This window comes from Hypanus sabinus, chromosome 7, assembly GCF_030144855.1.
Source record: "Hypanus sabinus isolate sHypSab1 chromosome 7, sHypSab1.hap1, whole genome shotgun sequence".
NCBI classification, from domain to species: Eukaryota; Metazoa; Chordata; class Chondrichthyes; order Myliobatiformes; family Dasyatidae; genus Hypanus; species Hypanus sabinus.
The window spans coordinates 48,094,485-48,120,156 of record NC_082712.1 but is presented as its reverse complement, the minus strand read 5'-3'; the positions used below and the strand labels follow the sequence as shown (position 1 = coordinate 48,120,156).

General features: G+C 38.1%; 2 protein-coding genes across 3 annotated transcripts in view; one reads left to right on the top strand and one right to left on the bottom strand.

Moving 5' to 3' along the window:
- The window catches only part of LOC132396765 (endoplasmic reticulum metallopeptidase 1), a 133,777-nt gene extending 130,995 nt beyond the window's left edge, over positions 1–2,782 (top strand). The window contains exon 16 of the mRNA XM_059974640.1: positions 2,654–2,782. The gene's annotated coding sequence lies outside the window, so the exon portion shown is untranslated. The remainder of the gene's footprint in view (positions 1–2,653) is intronic.
- ric1 (RIC1 homolog, RAB6A GEF complex partner 1) overlaps positions 1–25,672 on the bottom strand; it is a 139,356-nt gene that overhangs the window by 69,548 nt on the left and 44,136 nt on the right. For both annotated transcript variants that reach the window (XM_059974635.1, XM_059974636.1), the window contains exons 3-8: positions 14,545–14,624; positions 5,720–5,827; positions 4,448–4,590; positions 2,649–2,782; positions 1,623–1,714; positions 853–941 (exon numbers count right to left, since the gene is read on the bottom strand). In XM_059974635.1, the coding sequence (XP_059830618.1) occupies positions 853–941; positions 1,623–1,714; positions 2,649–2,782; positions 4,448–4,590; positions 5,720–5,827; positions 14,545–14,624 (646 nt within the window). The remainder of the gene's footprint in view (positions 1–852; positions 942–1,622; positions 1,715–2,648; positions 2,783–4,447; positions 4,591–5,719; positions 5,828–14,544; positions 14,625–25,672) is intronic.

Genomic DNA, 25,672 nt, shown 5'->3' with positions numbered 1-25,672 from the left:
ACTAGTAGAAAAAAAGAGGAAAATTTTTAAATGTTTTTAAATCTCTGACAGTTAAAACCTGTAAAGACTTCATACATATCAATTAATTTTCAGGGCCATGATAGATTATTTTACAATTATCAGCTCATCAAATTGTTAAGAGTATATATATGGACATTTGCAAGATCTGTAATTTTGCAGCAAACAGCACAATTTTACTTATCTTAATGCACATGTAATAGAGGGCAGGGGAACGGTATAGCTTACTACAAAACTAAAGTGGAAAAAGTTACACTGAAATAAAGCTTTTCATTTTCCTTTACGCTCGTGCACTAGAAACGACATTAATCAATCTTGAAACTTGAGGAAGCATATATTTAATCTTGTAATTTTCTGTTGACTAAAATTTACAATAAATATTGTTAACATTAGCTGCAATGACATTTTGATATTAAAACTCTGGCCAAGCATCTGTAGTTTCTAATAATTTCTGTCTAGTTCATTTGAGCATGATAGAGTAGGTGCTGTTAATATACAACCAGTAATTAAACTAAGCAATTTTTTCGGTGGAGTTTGGTGAGGTGAAGATTGTGCAGAAGGGCAAAGATTAGTTAATGAAAAAGATGTTTCTTACGTTATTTATCTTGGAAAAACATACAGTGAGACTGCCCGTGTTCTTTTAATCTATTTAAGAATATTCATTACTTAACAGTTTTACCAAGTTAGATTGAAATAAATTTTAATTATAAACTTTAAAACCGAGATTAATTGTTTCAACATTGATATCAATGGTGTTTTAGTTAGGTTAAGGAAAAAAAGCTTTATTCTAGGATTATATTTCTACATAGAAAAGCCTTAACATCTCATACCTACCAGGATAATGTTTTGGAGTTAATTCGAACTTGTGGGATAGTTGCATGCTTCCTGTAGTTGTATCCATTGAGTAAACTAAAACAGAACCACTAGTGGAATGCAAAATAAAATCAGTTGCCAGAAAATATTCATACATTCCTGTAAATTTTCCATTCATCACTGGGCCTTTTGAAACACTGCTTAATACTGTCTACAGGGTTATTATTATGATACAGAATATGCTTACTTGTTCATGACAATAAATTTCACAAATAAAGTCAATTACAAAATTATATTCTGTATTCTCTATCACGTCGACTTGATTTGAAGGGAAACCCGTTATTGTGTTTCTTTTAAAACTACGACAATAACCACAACCTCATGGTCTCATGCTCATTAAAGATCAATAATTAAAAATACAAGAACATCAATTTTTGTACCAATTGCCACATTTAGCTATGTCAGTGTTAACTTCAATTATAAACTCATTTTTCATTAGTTTCCAATTCAATAGAGCATTCTAGTTAATTGTATTATTCTTGATTTCTCCTTCATAATACCAAATTTGTTTCTTTGTTACCAATTTACCAAATTGTGAAAATACTGTCACCATTTCTCTTTCAATTCCTTGCATAATTCTTGCATTTGCCTCTCTATGCTAGTGAAAAGTCCCCAATTTTGTACCATTCTACAAAATGATGATACCAAAATCTAATTAATATGTACACCATTCATCAGTGGCAAAATTTTTTATACACAGATTGCACTTTAATGTCAACAAGTTGACTTACTTTGCACAGCCAAATGCCATCAATTTGTACTTGTTGTTAATAGCCACACAAGTTCCATCAGTAACTTCTTGTGCCCATACACCATGAAAATCCTGAAAATTAAAATTTTGTTGTATAAATGTCATACATACAATTTACTGAACAGACTTTGATCATAACAAGAATCTTGTCACTCTGCAACAGTCTTTGGCATTCTGACAACATTATGGCCATTCAGCTAGAAGCTGAATAAACAAATCTCAGAACCCTACTTTGTTGGATACATTTGGCATATTCCACTATTCTCATACCTTGACATTAGATTTGCTCTATATCCAACTGAAAGCTATATTTCAGCAATAGAGAAACTTAGAAATGCAATTTATCATATATATGAATGTTGTAAGTCACAACAGGCTAAACAAATAATTAGCCAGATGAAAATAAGTTATACTCATTATAGCAGCTGATCCAGGACAACACACACTGTTGGTTATAGGTAGTGCATGAAATATGGGTTTTAATGCATATTTTAAAAATATATTACATTTGGGATCTTTAAACGTTACAACTGTATTAGAAACATTACTAAATGATGATTATGAAAATCAACACAATCAGGGTGCCTTTATAAGTAAAGTAAATCAGAATTTGTTAATCCCACATACAAAACAAGACTTCATCCAGATTACAGCTGACATCTGTATTAGAGTTGTGTTCCTTGAAAACCATCCATATGCGATTTTTTGTAAGCTGACTTCCTTTTGCCTACTGTATTCCTATAGGAATGCTTTTACTCTCATACTTGAATTCTAGGAAGGTGTAGTCAATGGAAAATACATGAGAAAATGGGGAGAAGAGACCTTATAAATTCTAATACTACAAGGCTGCATGCAATAATAATGAAAAATCCTATTTGTTGCATTTAATGATAAAAATTTAGCTTCCAAAAATGCCAGGAACATCAAGTATTAATTAAACACCTGAAATAAAATGAAAATATGCTGTATTATTTTGTACATCATTACGATCTAAAACTTATTTTACCTCAGCTGCAAGTCTACTGGACACAGGAGTAATGAACCCAATTCGACCATCATCAAAAACCACAGCAAAACCATCGAGGGTTGCACAGTATTCCATATCCTGGACACATACAAACTCAAACTCTAATGAAGGACCTGTCAAGAAGAAAAAAAGTATCATGCTGTAAGATACCAGTGTTGCCAGATGTTGCAGGGATTTTCACAGGTATTGTTTTATTCTCCCTTTCAAAATGTGCATAAAAGGCATTCAGCTCATCTGGGACTGAAGCAGCACAGGCATTTATGATGTTAGGTTTCGCTTGTGGTAAGTAATGGCCTGCAAACACTGCCATAGCTGACATGCATTGGATTCAGTCTCTAACTTCACAGGGAATTGCTCTTTCACTCTTAGGGTAATCTTGCAAAGGTTGTACCTGGAGTTCTTGTAGAGATCTGGATCACAGGTCTTGAACACCATGATTGGGCCCTCAGTAGTGTGTGAATATCCTAGTTCATCCACAGCTTCTGGTCTGGGCACGTTCAGTATATTCTCAAAGGTACACACTCAACCACACGGGTCTTGATAAAGTTCGTGACAACTGTGTCATATTCATTCCAATCCAAAGATGAATCCCTGACTATGATCCAGTCCACCAACTTAAAGCATTCCTATAAGCGCTCGTCGGCCTCCCTTGACTATACCTTCATGGTCATCACCACTGGTACTGTGGTTGTCAGTTTGCCTGTATGATCAGGAAGGCATCAGGATGCACTGTCTCATGACTGCTGATCTGTCATCCTTTATCCAACAGATCCTTTATCTGCTGCTGTGGTCTGGTCCAGGTGATGGAAGGTCAACCCCTTGGGCTGAAGTGCCGTGTCCAGAATGCTAAGGGTGAGCCATATCTCTGTGAAGCAAAGTACACAGCAGTCCGTGATGGCCCTCTGGTGCTGCAATCTTGCTCTGAGGTCTTCAATTTTGTTTTCCATAAACTGTGCATGATGGTAGTAACTAGTAGGGAGTAGAGGCCCTGTATTTCAATTTTGTCCAACAGCTGCATTTTCTTAAAGGGAAACTGCACTTGCTACTTGAGTGGTCTGCAGTCCAGAGATTGATAATTTTGAAGATCAATTGATTTAAAAAAAAATTAAAACAATATTTCTTACTGAACTATCTATGGCTGTGACTATAGATTTCAGTTGTAGTGAGCCTAAATGACAATATTTGATGATCCCCTTTGGAGCTGCAAAGTTCCCAAGTTGCAAAGGAGCAAAGTTGCAGTTCCTGGTGCCATCTTTAAAACATGGTCACATGGTCTTCCCATAGACCATAATTGGTGAGTGCCATGCAGTTTGCCAAATACTCATCAACCCTTGCTGAACAAACAATTCAAACCAGCAACTAATCGTTGAGCAGCCCGAAGTGCCCAATGCAAACTCAACTCAAAGGAGGATGGTGGATAATTACAAGGATCTGGAAGAAATCAATGGGTCAGGCAGCATCTATGGAAGGAAGTAGACAGTCGATGTTTTAAGGATCAGACCCTTCATTTTGACTGTAGGACTGGTCATGATGAAGGATCCTGACCTGAAACGCTGACTGCCCATTTCTATTACACTCTTAAAAAGAGGCTGCTTCTACTATGATCATTCTTCTGTGAGTGATAGAATTTACATCGGCCATGATGGGTGAATTGGAATGAAATAACGATCCTCCCCTTCCCATAGTCTATTATATCCAGGAAGCATAGATACCTTAAAATGCAACTTTGCTAGGCAAATATCACCACAAGTCATAATGACGAAATGTGAACATCTTACCTCGTGATGACTGGAGGTCCACAGAAAATGGAACAGAACAAAGATTAATGGCTTTTCTTCCATTTGTTAAACCATCCCAGTGAATAAGATGTAGTATCCCATCACTTGTAGCGATTACTAAATCATCCTGCATTGACTGCAGACTAGGAAGAAAAATATATTTTAAATTGAAACTTTAATCCACTGCAATAGAGAAAAACAGACATTGTTTATAACTAGGAAAATCCAATTCTAAACATTCTATTCTCAATTTTTATTAAAAATCCTACATTAAATTCCTTGAAATTGACTGCAGTCTGCAGACATTATTTACAATTGTTAGAAACAATGCTAATGATATCCTTCCTGTTGAATGTTACAGGTGTCAGTACTCCAGAACAGATGCCAGATACTTACAGTCTATCTAATCAAGAAGGCCAATGGGACACAAAAAAATACTGCCAGACTCACTCAGCAGTTCAGGCAAAGTATGTGGAAAGACAAACAGTTAACATTTCAGGTCAATCTGAAAAGTAAACCCTGTTTCTCCATTTGCAAATACTGCCCTGACCTCCCGAGTGCTTCTAGCTTTTTCTGCTTTTGGTCTAAAAACTCAAATATGTTAATGAATTTCTATTAAGCCATTAAGAAAATCTCCTGTGAGCAAGATAATTAAGATTGCCTTCGCTTTTCACAGTAATGGGGCAATATTACGATAACCAACTAAGCATGTAAAAAAAATTGATATAACAATTTTAAAGAAGCTGAACCAATTGTTATTCTCTGAGAAAATATGGAAAATATTTCAGGCATAAATTACATCAAAAGGATAGCCCAATGTTTGTTTCATGGGCAGCAAATTAATTTGTAATTTTGTTCATGTATGCATGTTGGTATCTCTGAAGTTACTTGAAAAATCTCTTGAAGCTCCAAAACGTAACCGTTAATTAACCAACCAAATATTACATTGTCATATTAAAGACCCCATCAGAAGTCATACTTACCACAAGATAAAACCTAGATACATTTGTGGCTCAATGGCTGTTATCACAGCTACACACTGAAATTCCTCATTTGTATAGAAAGGAAAAGAAAATGTAACCCCTGGATATTTTATGGAATAGAAAAGTACAGCATAGAAGCATCTAGTCAGTGATCATTTAAAATGAACTCAGTTTTGTGAATTACATGAAGTTGCATCAGAGCTAGCTACAAAGTGAAAATCTCTATGCGTCACAAACAATGCATATTTTAAAAATATACAATGTGATTTGCATCATATTCAAAGATTACCTTGTGATTTTTGCTTGGAAATCTAGCACCTTCTTCATCTCTACAGTTATGGAAGGAGCACATTGTTCCTCCTTGTACCCAGTAGCTACCTTAACTCTTGGGTTTCCTCTATAACAAATGAAAAAAAGTTTGTTAAGGCAAACGTGATTCTGATTTGCCTAGCTAAGAGTCGTACAATTATTGAATGAAACAATACTATATTTAAGTGGTCAGACTAAGGAACTGAGGCATCAGATTGCAAACAAAATGCTCTACTGATATAATCTACTTTCATCACCAATCAGACACTTGATTTTCTGATTGTTCTTTAAATCTGAATTAAGTCTATTTTTTTGGCAAAGGCAACCAGAACTGGTACAAAAAAATTACATAACCTTTTAATGCATTTACTTTAAAACTAATGACATTGTGGTCACTGAATGCAAAGTATTCCAGTAAGCAAACTTTTGTCGCCTGTCCTGTCTCATTCCTTAATAGCAGATCCAGTATCGCATGCTCTCTCGCTTGGACTTCTATGTTTTGATGAAGGAAATCTTCCTGAACACATCTGACAAACGCTATCCCATCTAGTCCTTTTACAGGATGGGATTCCTAGGCAATATGTGGAAAGTTTAAATCCCCTACTATAACAAGTCAAGTTGCTTTTATTGTCATTTCAACCATAACTGCTGGTACAGTACACAGTAAAAATGAAACAACGGTGCTACATTAAACAATACAAAACTACATTAGACTTCAGACCTACACAGGACTACATAAAGTGCACAAAACAATGCAAGACAGTACAATAATTAATAAACAAGAGAATAGGCACAGTAAAGGGCAAATTACAATAATAAATGATGTAAATATAACTATCTTATGTTTCTTGCAATAGACTCTTTACAAATTTGTTCCTCTAAATCCTGCAGACAGTTGGGTGGTCTGTATTATAGCCCTATAAATGTGGTCATAAATCTCTTATTTCTCAGTTCCACTCATAATGCCTCACTAGTCAAGTTCTCCAGTCTGTCCTGATGGAGCACTGGTGTGACATTTTTCCTGACTAGTAACGGCACTCTTTTCATAATTCCTTTTGGTAGAGTCTAAAGACTCACTCTGAGCGAAGAGACTTCTTCAAAACTCAGTCCTAAATAGCCAACCTGTAGTTTGAAATCTAAGAAGTTTATCAGACATCTACCCAGAGGGTGAAAAGCACGTCATCTATCTTCACAATTTCTTCTCACGGCTGCATAATAACTTTGTGATCCATGTGCAAAATTATCCAGGCCCCTCTGCTCCACACCTCAGCACTTAAAACATTCTATTTCAACTTTGTCTACAAAAGGAGATGACTTTGTATTTTCCCAGTGTTACTAATGACATATCTGAGCATGGTCAAGACAAGAAAACAGGTAGACTAATAGAGACAGAGTTGTACAGCTTAGAAATTGGCCTTTTGGCTCAAATCATCCATTCTAACCTTGATGCCTACAGTATGTACACTAATACATCAGCCCACATCATTCTCACATATTTATGCTCCACAGTTTTATAAACACAACCTCCTATGTTCCACTGAGAAATAACCCTGCCTATCCAATCTCTCCTCATTACTGCAGCCTTCAAATACTGGCAACATCCTGGTAAATTTCTTCTACACCATTTCTTATGCTACCACATCCTTCCTGCAGTGTGGTGACCAGAACATTACATAATCACAGCATGACAACTGTTTTGTGTAGTTGCAATATCACATCCCAGATCTTAATACTCAATTCAGAAATCATTACCTGATCATTTGACATCGTTGCAGCTAAGGAAACTGTTTGGCCCATTGTGCTGTGCCTGCTATTAAAAGCATTATGAAATAGTAGCTAATATAGGGTTATGGTAAGGAAATTTACTTCTTTAAGAATGGCCATAATACCCAACACGAGTAAACTGGGTTTTGTTGTGGGCAGAAAGGAGAGAAATAAGATTTTAAAAATCTTTCTACTCCCTAGTAATTATATCCTTCATAGTAATAAAAACCATAACCAACAAATAATTTGCAATCCTTTTCTTAAAAACTAGAAAAGTATCTGAAACTCAACACCATGTTGAAATCTTGTATATTATAATATCTGAGAATTAGTAAATGCACTCCCATCTATTGAGATGTTCCCACAACCAATGAACTCACTTTACCTTGTTATTCCATGCTCTCGTTATTTTTTGCCATTTACTTATATTTGCATTTGCAGCTTCTTGTCTTCTATGCGCTTACTCTTTCATTGATCCTGTTACAGTTACTATTCTACAGATTTGCTGAATAAACCCATAGGAAAAAGAATCTCAGGATTGTATTTGGTGACATTTTTCGCATTCTGATAATAAAGTTTACTAATGAACTTTTGAACTTTAAGTCATATCATTCACAAGTCATTAAATAGGCATGCAGGATATGACTATTAAACAGCATTAAAAGGAGCCATAGTACAGTCAGCAAGTGAAAGACGTTTGAACTTTGTTGCCACATCAGCATCAGGTTTGATGAGGTGCTCTAGTGAAGCAAATTGAAGAAAATGAAATCTAGTCTTTGTTCTTTTGCAAAATCTCCAATTGACACACTTTTCTCATACTTTACAACTGTTTAAGATTTGGTCCACCTGTTATGTTAGTAAATCATATACTATAACTTAGTGACAGCATTAAACAATTAAAATGAAAAGGTATTCCATATTCTTTGGAAAACTCTATCCCAAATATGTTATCTCAAAATAAAGTACAAATCTCCAATACTATGACCATGCCAGGAGATTTCAAGTCTGTATGAAATAACCAGCCATAATAATTTTAGCTCATTTGCAGCAGATGCTATTTTCCCAGGCTCACTATAACAGTCAAGCCATCTGATTAATAGGCAGGCATTCTTAGTATAGTGTTTCCTAATTCTGGTTATTTTCCTGTGCAGAACATACTTAAGTGTTTTTAAAAAAATTAAGAATTCAACCATAGTCATGCTGATCTGGTAGGATTACAAAACTTATTTGCATAGACCATGGAAAAGACAATAAATTGTGAACTGGCAAATTAAAATCGTTTTAGTCAAATAAAACCCTTTGAACACTTTGTCTCTTCATTAACTGTATACTGTGAATTGCTATTAAATTTATAAATGATTTTCACTTGCCAGATTTTATATTTTTGACAGTTTGCTATCATCATGTTGGGCATCTGCACTGCAGTAACTCCACACAACTTAGTGGTATTAAAGTAGCTGTATGAACATAAAATCCATTTTTGTTAACTTAAAAACACAGAACATAATTAGACAAACAAGTAAATAGCATTAAACAGTAAAAAGCCTGATAAAGAATGCTATTGAACTTCATGATTCCACGCATTAGCTACAGCAAAACCTTGTAATTATTGAATACCTAGAAACATTTTCACTGTAAATTTGAAATTATTTATAAATATGCAGAACTATTAGAAATGGGTCAATTGACAAAAAGCAATCGAATTACAATTTTTTTTGTTGTATCAAATATCAAAAATATTTCTCAGCTCAAGTAACAGCTATTTGCTTGAGTTATCTTTGAACTCTGGAAAAAAAAATACTATGTTGGGGAAGTGATTCTGGACAAGCCTCCTTTACTGGATGAAATCATTGTTAATTGCATATTCTCCCCTCACTTCCTTTCATTGTTAAGAGGTTTGGAAATTGATTTCAACTTGAGAAAACGTATGTTGCTAAACAAAAACAAAACAAGTCACAATTCAATGATTATTTAACAGGTTATATGTTTATTAAATCAACATGGCGTTACATACTGTAGCTGGCACATGCAACACCACGCTTATCTTCTTAAAACTGATACAAAGGTTGTACTTTCAGATATAGCAGGCAGATGTAACACTAATAGCCAATCTTGTATTTGTTCCCTTTCATTCTCTTGACTCTCCAATCTCATCACCTTTCTGATTATATACAGTATACAAAATTGCTAGTAAAATAACAATACTTCACCTCCCGTAACACAAGTTGGCATTCAAAGCTGTTCCACTTATCTCCTTAAATCAACTTAAATTCTTCTAAATACTTTTGCAAAATGATAACACACAAGATTCAATTACTTGATGTCATCATGTGAAGATATGAAATTCATTTCACCCTCAAAACATTAGGCTACTGCTGACCGTCTTTGTGAAGAGGGCACTGAATCACCTTCTTGAACCATATAATCTTTTGTTCACACTGATGTTGCACAGATGAAATATATGACATTTTCAAATCAGGACAGTGTGTGACGGAGAAACATGCAGATGATGGTGTTTCTATGCACCTACTGCCTTTGCCCCTCTTAGAGCTTGTAAGTTGCAAGGAGTAGATTGGGTGGATTTTGCAGGTAGTATGCACTGCAAGCATAGTGTGCCTCAGATGAAGGGAATTAACACAGGGCTTAAGGTTGTGTCAGGTAGTTCTTAGATCTGTGATCTTTTACGTAAGTGGAGAACACTCCATAAAATACCTGAATTAGGTCTTTTGAGTGTTAGGAGGCAACTTATGCAACTGCTCCTGCCTAATCTCTGATAAACAGTAATACCAAGTTGTTAATGGTGGGGGAACTCATGATGGCGGTGTCACTTCATGGCCATGCTGGATTAGGCTTCCTTGTTGGAGATCACCTTTGACACTTTCACTGAGGGAAATATTTCTTTTTACTTGTCAATCCACAATTATATGTTGTCTGAATCTTGCTCCATGAAAATGTGGGTGGCTTACTTCTCTGAGAAGCCACAAGTGAACATTGCGTTATATCCAACATCCCATTTGACAGGAAAAGTCACTGATGAATCAATTGAAAGTGCATCCACTTAGGGCACTGCCCGAAGCAACTCCTCTAATAATATTCTGGACTGGGATGACTGACTTCCATAATCATGAACATCACCTTTTCTTCAAGGGACAACTCTAGCCACAGGAGTACTTTGCTCTTGATGCTCAGTGCTTTCAGTTTTACAGGTACTAAAAAGCTAGCTGGTCAAATACAGCCTAGATGTCAAGAGCAGTCACTTTCACCTCACTTCTAGAATTTAGCTCTTTCATCAATATTTAGATTTTTCCACCTAGAACTGAGCTTGATGGGATTGGACAATTTCAGCTTTGGTATCAAAAGTCCGTTTTCAGATCAGCTTAGGCTGGTTCTTTTAAAGTGAGTTTAAAAAAATAATTCAGTATAATAGTAGATATAGCTTGGCATGCTAAAGTCTGCAGAATATAAATCCTTTACAGAGAAATTGAAGGTGATATATCACTGCACCTTGATGGAGAGCTCTGGGCTTGCAGTGGGCACCATCACAGCAAATTCCTAAATCTGAACAGCTGTGGTTAGTCTGCCCTGAGCCCCTTTGTACCAAGTCTCCATCCTGTGGCAAGAAAATGAATGGAAAAAAAGCTCCATTTTATTCTGTAAAGTTTGCTAATCATTCTTTTATTTATTAAATGCCTTCCGCAAATGCATGTGGGGAATATTTACTGCATTACCTTGATCTCACTAAAATATTCAATAATGCTGATTAAACATGAAATAGTAATTCAGCAAGAGCCCAGTGTTTAATCATGACTTCTGTTGCTATCTGTGTGGAGATTGTACATTTTCCCTGCCATTACATGGGTTTCCTGCAGGTTCTTCCAGCATCCGAAAGACATGCTAGTTGATAGATTCATTCAGACACATTGCCTTATTTCATTTTCCCTCTGATTTTGCTTGTCAAACTTGCCCATCTTTTATACAAATTTCAATTTCTTGACTTTGTAATGATTCTGATCATTATGACAGTTACTTTTGTTACCTTATATTAATACCCGTACTGAAGTCAGATTCAGATTTTTTAATCCTTATTTATCCTTGTCATGACTTTTGTTTTGCAATAAACAAGACACTAAAGTTTATCTTCAAAGATGGTATTGCATAGTCCATGTACCTTATGTTGGTATTATGCTTGCTGCATGTTTCAAAATTTGCTGATAAAATATCTAGTTAAATTTTAATATGGATACACTTAAAATATTGTACGAAATAGAAAAAAAAACTCATGTTTGTCTTACAGACTTATCGCCTAAAACATGCATTTATATGAAACTACTGTAGGAGTTGTTAATTGATTTTAACACTGATATTAACCTGTACAACTACCCTGCTAGGGACAGATTGAATACACGGCACATTATCACAGCAGCATTTTGATGTACTCTGGAATTTAGAGAAAAGCTGACAGACAATTGAAATACTAGGGTTGAGTTTACTGAGCCTATAAGTGAAAAGTACCAAAGTGTTGGGCCATCAGATTGAGGGTTGGAGATGCATCTATTTTAACGCAAGCAGTATTGCGAACAATGCAGATGAGCTTAGAGTGTGGATTAGTACTTACAGCTATGATGTGGTGGCCATTACAGAGACTTGGATGGCTCAGGGACAGGAATGGTTACTTCAAGAGCCGGGTTTTAGATGTTTCAGAAAGGACAGGGAGGGAGGCAAAGAGGTGGGGGTGTGGTACTGTTGATCTGAGATAGTGTCACAGCTGCAGGAATGGTGGATGCCATGGATGGTTTGTTTATAGAGTCTCTGTGGGTGGAGGTTAGGAACAGGAAGGGGTCAATAACTTTACTGGGTTACCTAGGCAGGAGATAAGGTATTGCTCCATCGACCTGCGTGTGGCCTCATCTTGACAGTAGAGGAGGCCATGGACAGACTTGGCAGAGTGGGAGTGGTCTGTGGAATTGAAGTGTGTGGCCACAGGGAGATCCCGCCACTGCTGGAGGACTGAGCATCGGTGTCTCCTGCCTAGGTAGCCTCCTACCTGCTGGCATGAACATTCAACTCACAGACCTCCGTTGATACCCTTGCCCCCCCCCCCCACCTTACCCCATCCCTAGCTATAATTTTAGTCTGGTTCTCTTTCTCTCTCTTTCCCCCCCTCACTATAATCTCCCCCAGCCCTACCTTTCTTTCTCTTTTATTTCCCATAATTCTCCACCTTCCCCCTAGCCCATTTCCCTTCAGCCTATCACTTCTCAGCTCTCTACTTCAACCCTCCTCCCACTTCTTATCCCCCCCCTCGACCATCCCATGTTACTTCACTCCTGATGAAGGGTTTCAGCCTGAAACGTTGTCACTACCTCCTCCCATAGATGCTGTCTGGCTTGCTGAGTTCTGCCAGTATTTTGCGTTTTTATTTATTTCTAGCATCTGCAGATTCACTCGTGTTGCCCTTAAGTGTGAAGTGGTTCATTTTGGAAGGTCAAATATGATGGCAGAATATAGTATTAATGGCAAGACTCTTGGCAGTGTGGAGGATCAGAGGGATCTTGGGGTCCGAGTCCATAGGACGCTCAAAGCAGCTGCACAGGTTGACTGTGGTTAAGGCGGCATATAATGTATTGGCCTTCATCAATCATGGAATTGAATTTAGGAGCCGGGAGGTAATGTTGCAGATATATAGGACCCTGGTCAGACCCCACTTGGAGTACTGGGCTCAGTTCTGGTCGCCTCACTACAGGCAGGATGTGGAAGCCATAGAAAGGGTGCAGAGGAGATTTACAAGGATGTTGCCTGGATTGGGGAGCATGACTTATGAGAATAGGTTGAGTGAACTCGGCCTTTTCTCCTTGGATCGACGGAGGATGAGAGGTGACCTGATAGAGGTGTATAAGATGATGAGAGGCATTGATCGTGTGGATAGTCAGAGGCTTTTTCCCAGGGCTGAAATGGTTGCCACAAGAGGACACAGGTTTAAGGTGCTGGGGAGTAGGTACAGAGGAGATGTCAGGGGTAAGTTTTTTTTTACTCAGAGAGTGGTGAGTGCACGGAATGGGCTGCCGGCAATGATAGGGTCTTTTATAAGACTTTTGGATAGGTACATAGAGCTTAGAAAAATAGAAGGCTATAGGTAAGCCTAGTAATTTCTAAGGTAGGGACATGTTCGGCACAACTTTGTGGGCCTAAGGGCCTGTATTGTGCTGTAGGTTTTCTATGTTTCTATTTCTCTTCTCCCTGTATTTTAGCAGCCATCTGACTTAAAAGCAAAACCTTAAGCATTTTAAAAACTTTCCAGTGCTGTGAAATGATTGGCTAAACTGTCAGGGTCTGCAAAGCCTGTCCTCAGTACAGGTAGTGTATGCATAAAAGACAGGCAATGAAGAGTATAATGCTAATACTTGACACTATCCACAATCCTCTTTGATTTTTGTTTCACCTTTCTGTCTGTAGGATACTAGAAACCTTGGTGTAACATAATCAATCAACTTGATTATCAGTCACATCTCAGTTTACAGTAATGATGTTTCACTTTGAACCTATATCTAACTAGCCCTAGCTCCTTTGAAGTTACCCAGTTTACTTCAACAAATGCTTTAAGGATGAAGGCCTTTATAAATGTTGTGGAAAATGAAGATTTTATAATATCTGACCTTTATCAGAATATTGGGCTTGGGCCCTGAATGTGAAGTGCACCCCTCTCCCAGTCACGTACACATGACGCTGTTCTGAACAGCCAATTCTGAATGGGAAGAGATGACAGAGGCAGTGGACATAACTCAGGGAGAACAGGAGTGACGTGTCCGTCACATTAAGGAAAATAAGGTGGGTGTGATGGCATACTAATAATTTCATACATGGGGAGAAATCAAGAATTTGAATTCAAGCCTGAGCTTCATCGAAAAGTAATCTGGATGGAGCTTACGCAAAACTGAACTAAACCTCCAGTCATGTAATCATAGATGATCACATGTGATCAATGTCAAAACAAATTGACAACTGAACAACAAAGCTATTTCAAAATTAAAAGTTAAAACTCACTTGGGATACACCGGTTCATATAAGTATTTCTCTTGTCCTGAATATACAATGTCAAAGAGCAAGATGTATCCATTTTTAGTCTGAAAGAAACAGAATCAAAGTTTAATACAGAATTAATAAAAAATTACTGAATTAAGGTCATTTTTTTAAATAATAGAAGCATTTTTTGCCATACATGCTGAAATAACAAGGAAAAAAGGTCCAATAAATTAAGGCCCTCTTACACATTCGTTAATTACTGTTGGCTTTTATTTTTACATATACATACTAAGTATCAAATATTGGTGATGACAAATTGAATTTTCCTAAAACTGCTTATAATGGTCATGCCACCTATTCACAGTGCTGATTCATCTATTGGTTAAGCTTCTAGCTTATGACTGAATCACGCCACACATGTTTAGATTATAATCAAATTTGTTTTTTTCAAACATTACTAATTTTGAAAATTATCTATACAGAAGGTATGTTTGTAATTTTTATGGAGAATTTGTGAAAAACTCAAAATGTACAAATACTCTCGTGAATACAGGCTTGGCTGTGGCAACCATTGTTAGAGTGGACTCAAGGTCGCATTGAAGCAGTGGGGCCTTGGCCCAAGAGCGAAAACCAAACTGATGTAAGTGTGAGCCAGATTAAAAGATTAAGGTGTCGAGGCCCAGGGCAGAGTATGAACCAGTGTTCAGTTTACTACTCCAAGGTTTTTATTCGCATAAGCGCTGAACTGATTTTATAGCTGTGGCCTACAGCTAACATTCACCTCAGCAATGAACTGGCTCTGTGGGGTTTGGGGACTCTGCAGTTCATGTTCTGTGTGTTATTTAATTTTTTTTGCTTGTATGATTTATTCTTTTTACGTACATTGAATATTTGATGGTCTTTGTTGTGTGGGATTTTTTTCATGGATTCTGTTGTTTCTTTGTTTGGTGGCTACCTAAAAGTTGAATCTCAAGGTTGTATATGGTACAAAACACTTTGATAACAAATGTACTTTGAACTTTGAAACAGTACTTAGCAAATAGTTTTACCAAGGATTATTAATATCAAGCCACAGATGACAAAAGCTTTGTAAAAAATCTAGGTTAATCTTAAACATTGATGGGGTCAGGGCTGTGTTAAATAAAGAACAGGGAAGAGTTTTAAGGATTAAATTGAACAGCTTGGAGCCTACAAGCTGCCAATGGCAGGTTAATTATAATCAAGAAGCCAGAATGTAAGAAATTAAAGTATTCCAGATGGTGACAAGATGAAGAAATTATGGACAGAGGGAAGATCAAAGCCATGAATGATTTGAAATCAAGGCTGATCCCTGTATATTAAGAGAATACTTAAATTGGAACCAATCTAGGTCCTCAGCACGAGGGAAAATGGGTGAAAAGGACCTAATACAAACTTGGACATGGGCAATCAAATCTTAGTCTAACAGAGGGTAGAAAAAGGCTGGTGATTTGTACACTGGAATATTCTCTGCTTGGAAAACTACTATTTTCCAAAGGCTGGCCCGTGGGGGGCAGTCAATATTATAGTATTGATAATGGCTGGGGTCACCTGTCTTGTAAAGACACTGCCCAGACGGCAGTAGCAAACTTCTTCTGTGGAAACATTTTGCCAAGAACAATCTTGGTCATGGAAAGACCATGTCTGCCCACATTATACGACATGGCACATAAGGGACCAGATATACAAATATTTGTATAGACATGAGCTGATTAGGGATAGTCAGCATGGCTTTGGTTCATGGTAGGTCATGTCTAACCAGTCTTGTAGAGTTTTTCAAGGAAGTAGGAAAGTAGATGAAGGGAAGCCAGTGGATGTTGTTAACATGAATTTTAAGGCATTTAACAAGCCCCCACATGGGAGGTTTGTCAAGAAGGTTCAGTCACTTGGTATTCAGAATAAGGTAGTTAATTGCATTAGATATGGCTTTCTGGGAGAAGTCAGAGAGTGGTAGTAGAGGGTTACCTCTCTGAATGGAGTCCAGTGACTAGTGGTATGCCGCAGGGATTGGTGCAGGTCCTTTGTTGTTTGTCATCTATATCAATGATAATGTGGTTAACTGGATCAGAAAATTAGTGGACAGTAAGGAAGGCCATCATGGCTTGCAGAGGGATCTGCATTAGCTGGGAAAAAGGGCTGAAAATGGCAATGGAATTCAATACAGACAAACGTGAGGTTTTGTACTTCCGCAGGACCAACCAGGGTAAGTCTTACACTGTGAACAGTAGGGCACTGAGGAGTGTGATAGAACAAAAGTAGTGTCACAGGTAGATAAGGTTACAAAGAAAACTTTTGGCACATTGGCCTTCATAAATCAATGTAATGAGTACAGGAGAAGGGATGTTATGTTGAAGATGTATAAGACATTGGCGAGGGTTAATAGGGTGTATTGGGTGCAGTTTAGGTCAGCTACCTATAGGAAAGAAAACGGGGTGACCTGTTGGGGCACCCTTTGAGAGAATTGAAATAGAGCTGCCCTGCCCTGCCCTTTTGCCCCGCTTGTTGTTGCTGCTAAGGCTGGCAGTGCGCATGCGTCGTGGTGTTGCGTCCCGATTTCCATGATGGTGGATCGGCTCTTGGATGAAAGCGGGCTGTTGATTTTGGCGAATGAGCAATTTTATACGAATATATAACCCTGAACTTTGCCTGTATTCTGTAAGTTAGCGCATTTTGAGTTGATTTAGCCAAAAAAAAGTGCCGCTGTAGTGCACCGTTTACGCTAATTGGAGGTCACAAACAGACAGACAGAGATTGAGACTTTTAGTAGTATATAGATGTTAATAAGATTGAAAGAGTACAGAGAAAATTTACAAAGGTGTTGCCAGGTCTGTTAGACCAGAGTCATAAGGAAAGAATGAATAGTTAGGGCTGCATTCCTTGGAATGTAGAAGATTGAGAGGAGATTTGATAGAGGCATACAGAACTATGAAGGGTGTAGCTTGGGTAAATGCAAGCAGGCTTTTTCCAATGAGGTTGGGTGGGACTTCAACCAGAGGTCATGGGTTAAGGGTGAAATGTGATAAGTTTAGGAGGAACACGAGGGGAAACTTCTTCACTGAGAGGGTTGTGAGAGCGTGGAATCAGCTGCCAGCGTAAGTGGTGCATGCGAGCTTGATTTCAACATTTGAGAGACTACTGGATAGGTACATGGATAGTAGGAGTATGGAGGGCTATGGTCCAGATGCAGTCAATGGGAGTAGGCAGTTTAAATGGTTTTGGCGTGTACTTCTGTTTGACTCTATAATGAACAAATAAATGATGACAGATGTGGCATAAAAGATATTCTCAGGGACAAATATGACAACAGGACTGCAATCCAGTCTTTAAAAATATGTCTATACAGCCCAATCAATAACCCGCATAGTTTTTGACAGGCAAGTATTTTAAGTGTACTCATTGTACTGTAGGAGCATCAACAGTAGCTAATTTGCATACACGCACACCAATGTGATAATGAAAAAATGTACTGTTTTAGAAAAAAAATGTTTTAATATACAAGTCTCCATGGGCTAATCCAAGGTTGGGACAGCAGATCAGTGTCCAGAAGTGCCAAAGTTTCGGGGAGGAATTGTGAAGTTAGGAGGAAAATGAGAGGAAGTATAATGATTGAATGGGTTGAGAAAAACACAAAAGAAAAGAAACAATCCGGAGGATACAGACTGAAGTTGAGAGCAGCAGCCACATTAGCAGATAAACAGTTACAGTTACTTGGAAAAAAAGACTGGCAAAAGTGAAGGTTACCATGAAATTCCAAAGCAAAACATACTTTTCTCACAAGACTGATTAAATGTTCCATGTTGTGCCATCTGGCCATGAAACTATTTAAAACAAAACTCCATGCATGGAAACAGACAAACATGCATCCTATATTCAAAAATAGATGATATTAACGTCAAGCAAATTGTGTGACCATCAGCTCTTGATCCAATTTTTGGTTCGAGCTTCCTCTCTGCAACTCATTCACTAACAGCTTGTTCTCTTCCTCACTTCCATTTGCAATGGTAATTTAAAATTCATATGGAATGGACGATGCCTCTTTGGGGCTCAACACTTGGACTCTTCCTTGTTGATCTGCAAAGGTTAATTAATTTGCTCTGTCACTTGAAGACACTGAGGGGCAAATTCAAACAAATTTAAGTTGAACAGGCAATATCTCAATTACCGTCTCTCATTTTGTCGAGTCAGCCCGCTGCTAATCCTGCCCTGCCCCTCCTAGGTAGGTATTCCCAGACAGGGATAACAGACAGGCAATTTAATGGAACTGTTATGATATATCCAATTCCCTAAACAATGGCAATGGGACTTCATGAACCAAGTATCTTGAGTGATTGTGGAAATACAGAGTATGCAATCATTGTACCTTAAGCAAAAAATTGATTTACTAAGGAATATTTAAAATTTAAAGTGATATAATAGGCAGTTTTTCTGATAAGTGAACATTGATCTTCATGCATAAAGATCAAAATTTTGTAGTAACTTGGAAAGTGCTGAATCTTGATGCACAAGATAAACTGCTAACTTGCCATATGTTACATCCTGAAGATACATGCAGTATCGACTTTGAAAATAATCTATAGGAGTCAAACACATGGTGAAATTTTTAAAATGTGAACTTCACTCTCTGGCAAATTTGATAACCACTTTTATGAGACTTAGGAGAAAAGGAATTTGTGCAGAGAAAGAAGATACAAATAGAATGCAAAAGTGATTTCACTCCTCATCTTCAGTGACCATATGCTAGTAAACAGAAATTGGTTCCCATACCATACAAATGCAATTCAATAAATTCCAACAGTACCTGGAATAACTCAATTATCTGATGAGGCGGCAAAACAGAACTCTTCACTGATTACAAAGTTATGCTAGACAATTTTGTAAAACTCACAATGACTAATGCTGCAAGATGCACATGAACTGTTGGGTAAAATACTTCATCTGTAATGCTACTGACCAACTTGATCATGCTCACACAAGATCTTCCTACAACTATACTGTAGATACTAATCTTTAATAAATTATTTTTATATTTCTGCAAAATGTTGACAAGGCTAGTACTTAACTCCCTTAACTACAGTTGAAGAAGTTTGATAAGGGCCCCCAAATTCTAAGAACTTTCTATAAGGGCATAACTGAGAGCATCCTGACTGTCTGCATCACTGCTTGGTATGGGAACTGTACTTCGCTCAATCACAGGACCCTGCAGAGAGTGGTGCACACAGCCCAGCGCATTTGTAGATGTGAACTTTCTACTATTCAGGACATTTACAAAGCCAGGTGTGTAAAAAGGGCCCGAAGAATCTTTGGGGACCCAAGTCACCCCGACCACAAACTGTTCCAGCTGCTACCATCTGGGAAACGGTATCAAAGCATAAAAGCAAGGATCAGCAAGCTCCGGGACAGCTTCTTCCACCAGGTCATCAGACTGCTTAATTCATGCTGACACAACTGTATTTCTATTGTTATGAACCCCGTAACTGGATCACTTACCAGCAAAGATAGAGAGGTCCGTTGAAGTTTGATGGTACTATTTTTAACAGTATTTATTGATAAAGGGGCACAAAAATAAGATCAATGCAAACATACAGATAATATACGTCAATACTAAATCTAAAAACGCGGGTATAATAATAATCAATAAGAAATAGCTCTATCGTTGTCTAGGGGATAATGTATTGTCCGATGGAAATATAAAAGTCACTGTTAGTTCATTCAAGCTGCAGCGTTTTGGGTTTGAGAGAGAGCGACGGGTTAAACTTGCCCAGTTCTTTTATGATGCCAATCCTTCGAGTCTTTTGGGAGTTGGTTTCCCCGTTGTTAGCTAAAAGCCAGTCTCCTGTGGTAAAAGCCACCGGTTCCGGGGTAAATGGAACCGAACGCACGTGGCCTCCTCCTTACCGGCTTCCGCTATTACGGGATCGCTAGCGTTCCTTCTGGTGCGCCTGAGGGGCTGTTCCCACAGACCCTCTTTTATCCTGACTCACAGGGTCTCAGATATCAATCAGGTTGGGGTGATGCAATCCCTCCCTCAACCAGCCCACTTTGCCTGAGGGCTTCCACGTAGCACAGTATTGCAATACACAAGTTTGTCTTCAAGTGCCGTGTCCCGTAGCTTTATATCGCCGGGGAACGAGACATTCCGCACGTCTCTCTCTCTCATTTCCTGGGTCCCCTGACCCAAATCAATACTGATCTTGCGATTCTCACAAAGGAGGGGGCCACTCTTCGGCCCCTCAGAGCTGTGGTACATTCATAACACAATGTTATATTGACTATACTGTTGTACATACTATTTATTATAAATTACTATAAATTGCACATTACACATTTAGACAGAGACGTAATGTAAAGATTTTTACTCCTCATGTATGTGAAGGATGTAAGTAATAAAGTCAATTCAATTCAATTCCTTGAGAAGGTGTTGTCAAGCTGCCTTCCTGGAAGGTGAGATGGATCATTCTCCGGGCACTTCATGCAGTGGATTCCAGTTAAATGGGATACATTGGGACCAGTACATTTTGTTCCAATTAAGCAGTTGCCCCAATTAGCCAAACTTTCATGAAGAATTGAAAAGGTATAAAAATACAGACTAATTTTAACTGAGTAACAAATTATGTATTTAAATGAAATGCAGAACAAATTAGAACACTACAGTATTATTAAACTGGATTAGTTATCAATAGAGGAATTCAGCATACATCTTTTGACTGCAAATGAGCAAGATCAGCACAAACACCTAGTGCAGATAATGGACTGCTTTCATACAATCCTTTTGACAATCATTCAAGCTGATTGTTAATACCTTCAAATTCTTCATACTTCTTAACTTGAAGCAGTGAAATAATTTCATTTTCACTCCTGGTCATTTTGGCATCTTCAAGGTTGAATACTTGAAACCAGTAAGCAAACCAGTTTTGAATTGTCTTACTGCTTATTTCACAACAACTATCAGGGACACAAATCACTGCTTTTTCAACACAAACATACACAACTGATGATATTTAAAATATGTTTACTTTAAGCATGATGGGGTTTCTAATGGCCACACAAGAGCACATGGCTGACGCTAACTAGAAACTTTTAGGCAACGATCTGTCTCAATTAAGAGGCAGTGCCCCAAATAAAAAAAAGGTAATCCTGGCTATTTTCTCAATTAGTTTTTGTTTTTCAAGAGTTGTTCCAAATAAGTGGCTGTCCCCATTAACTGATGTCGCAATTAACCAGAATCCACAGGCTCTCCATTCAATCGTTTCCACACATTCTCCCACTCAACGATCTCCACGTGTTGCAGATTAAGCCTAAGAGTCCGCTTCCAAGTTTTCGCAGCATTCAACAATTCCATAAGACATTAAGACATAGGAACAGAGTTAGGCCATTTGGCCCATGAAGTCAGCACATTTGATCAAGGCTGATTTATTTTCCTTCTGAATCTCATTTTCCTGCCTGCTCTCCGTAACCTTTGATGCCCTTACCAATCACGAAACTACCAAACTCTGCTTTAAATACTATATACAATGATTTGGCCTCTACATCTGTCTGTGGCAATGAAATCCACAGATTCACTATGTTATAACTAAAGTACTTCCTCATCATCTCTATTCTAAAGGGACACCCCTCTCTGTTCTGAGGAAAATGCTACTTTAGATCTGGTCCTGCGCAATGAGATAGGTAAAATTAACAGACTAGTTAGACATCTTGGAAACAGTGAACACAGTATGACTGAATGTCTTATACAAATGGATCTAATTAAAATAAGTGAGTATTATGCCCTTATCAGGGAGACTACAATGGGACGAGGGAGGACCTGGCTAGAATAGACTGGGAACACAGGCTATTTGGTGTGACAACTGAGGCATGGTAGAAGACTTTCAAAGTTTTTTCCATGATGCTCATATATTCCAGTTAAAAGCAAGGGCAGTGAGGGTGGTGAGAGCAAGCCTTGGACAATCAAATAAATATATGAGGACATTAAACTTAATCTCATGCACACAAAGTCACCAAGTGTAGTGGGAAACTGGAAGATAGGGAAAACTTAAAAAGCAACAAAGAACCACATAGAAAGCAATAGGGAAAAAAGATTATGCAGAAGATTTTTTTTATAATTACATAAAGCAGAAAAGGGTGGCTAAAGTGAACCTTTGGAAAATGAGGAGGAATTAATAATAGGTGATATGAAAATGTCTCCATCAAAATTTCAAACGAATTCAAGACCTCGTAGATGAGTGTGGACCTTTGAGAACATATGGACATACGCAAATCAAAAGCTGTGGATGATCCAGGAGATTCATGATCTGCTGAGGGCTAGATCTGCGGCATTCAAGACTAGTGATTCAGAACTATACAATAAGTCTTGGTGCAACCTATGGAAAGCTATTTTAAGGGTGACAATACAATTCCGATTGAGGCCGCAGGCAGAATCAGATGTGCCTCAGATCTGGCAGGGTTTGCAGGACATTACTTCCGACAAAATAAAACCCAACATTATGATTGGAAGTGATGCTTCTGTCTCAGATGAGCTCAGTGCCTTTTATGCTATTTGTAAAGAAGAATAACTATGCCTGTGAGCATGTGGCGACCCTATGATCTCTGTCTTGGAGGCTGATGCCAGAACAGGGTGAATCCTTGCGAGGCCCTGATGGTGTACCTGGCAGGTCTCTGACATCCTGCCAAGTGGCAGGAGTGTTCAACGCCATCTTCAATTTCTTAATGCTGCAGTCAGAGATTCCCAGGTGCTTTAAAAGGGGACAATCATACTAGTGCCTTCGAAGAGGAGGATGAGTTGTCTCAACAACTATCATCTAGAGGCACTCACATCTACTATGAGGAAGTGCTTTGAGGTTGGTCATGGTCATTGTACAAGATTGGGAAAAAAAACTGCAGGAAGTTGTGCTCTAGCCTCCCCAGCATCCAAGACACATTCAAAAGGTGATGCCTCAAAAAGGTAACCCCTTTCCACCTAGGATATGCCCCTTCTCATTGCTATAATCAAAGGAGGAAGTACAGAAGCCATGAATACTACCTGTTTTCCCCCCTTCTTTTAGCACTACTTATTTAATTTATATATGGGTCCTTCACAGTGAAGGACACACATAACATGCCAAAGAGAGATGTTATGGATTCCATGGGAGGTGAGAACCTCTATACAACCACTGTTATTGAAGAGGCAGTGATGAGTAAACTAATGGACCTAAAGGTAAACGAATCCCCAAGTCCAATGGGATGCTTTCAGGATACTAAACGAAGTGGTGCAAGTTATAGTACCCATGTCTGTGATTGTTTCTGGGCATTTTTCAACAGATTGGAAAAAAGCAAATATCCCAGCATAGTTTTAAAAAAAATAGTGGATTTCAGTTAAATAGGCTTGGTTACTTGAGGCAACCGTTTATTTGGAACAAGTCTTAAAAGAACAAAAACTAATCGAGAAAATAGCTGGGATTCCATAGTTTATTAGGGACAACATGCCGCATAATTGGGACAGCAGACTGCTCTGAACAGTTTCTAACTAGCATAAATTGTGCACTTGTATGACTGTTAGATACTACACCATGCCTAGAGTGAACAATTTTTAAATAGTGTCAGTTGCATCAGCTTGTGTTCAAAAAGCGGTGATTTTTGTCATTGATAGTTGGCAACAAATAAGCAGAAACAATTCAGTATTGTTTTTCCCACTGTTGCTGCCAGAAATGGCCAGGCCAGAAAATAAAAATAATTTCACTACTTCATATTAGAAACTATGAAGGATTTGAAGGCATCAACAATCATTTTGAATGTTACAATGAAGATTTCGAAGATGCGATCATCGAAAGGATTGGATGAAAGCAGTACATTCAGACATCTGTGCTGATTAGTCAATCCAAAGAACACAGTGGAACATGGCAGATTAATTCCTCCATCAATAGTACTGTAGTAGTATGGTAGTATTTAATTTGTTATGTATTTCATTTAAATTCATAACTAGTTACTTAGTTAAGTGGTAGTTTGTCATTTTTTATACCATTTTAATTACTTCCATAAAACCCTGGCCAACTGGGGCAGCTTAATTGGGCCAAAACATACTCGTCGACTGTATAGGACAAAGGGGGTAACTATAGGCCAGTTAGCTTAAGGTCTGTAATTGAGGAAATGCTTGATGCTATCATTAAAGAAGTAATGAGACTTCTGGGCAGAAGTGGTTTAATCAAACGGATACTGTATGGATTCATGAAGAGCAGGTCCTGTTTGACAAACTTGAGTTTTTTTGAGGATATATGCGATCACAAGACAGAGGAGCAGAATTAGGCCATTAGACAAACAGAGTCTGCTCTGCCATTCCATCATAGCTGATTTATTATCCCTCTCAACCGTATTCTCCTGCCTTCTCTCCGTAACTTTCAATGCCCTGACTAATCAAGAACCTCTGCCCTCTCTTTAAATATACACAAATGACTTGGCCTCCACAGCAACCTGTGGCAATAAATTCCATAGAATCATCACCCTAAAGAGCTAAAGAAGCTCTTCATCTTGGAATGGAAGTTTCTCTATTGAGGCTGTTCCCTCTGGTTCTAGACTTGCCCACTATAGGAAACATCCTCTTCACATCCACTCTCTCAGCCTTTCAATATTCTATAGATTTCAGTAAGATCTTCCCCCCGCCCTCATTTTTCTAAACTCCAGTGAGAACAGGCCATCAAATGCTCCTCATACATTAACACTTTCAATCCCAGAATCATTCTTGTAAAGTTCCTCTGGACCCTCTCCAATGTTAGCACACTTCTCATATATAATGAGACCAAAACTGCTCACAATACCCTGTGCAGTCTTACTAATGCCTTATAAAGCCTCAGCATCATATCTATGCTCTCATATTCTAGTCCTCTTGAATTGAATGCCAACATTACATTTGATTTCCTTACCCACTCAATCTGAAAGTTAACCTTTAGGGAATCCTATATAAGTACTCCCAAGTGCCTTTGTACCTCTGATTTTTAAATTTTCTCCCCTTTTAGAAAACAGTCACTTTCATTTCTTCAACCAAAGTGCATGACCATACGTTTCCTGGCACTGTATTCAATCTGCCATTTCTTTGCCCAGTCTCCTAATATGTCCAAGTCCTTCTGCAGACTCCTTCCTTCCTCAAGACTACCTCCCCCTCCAC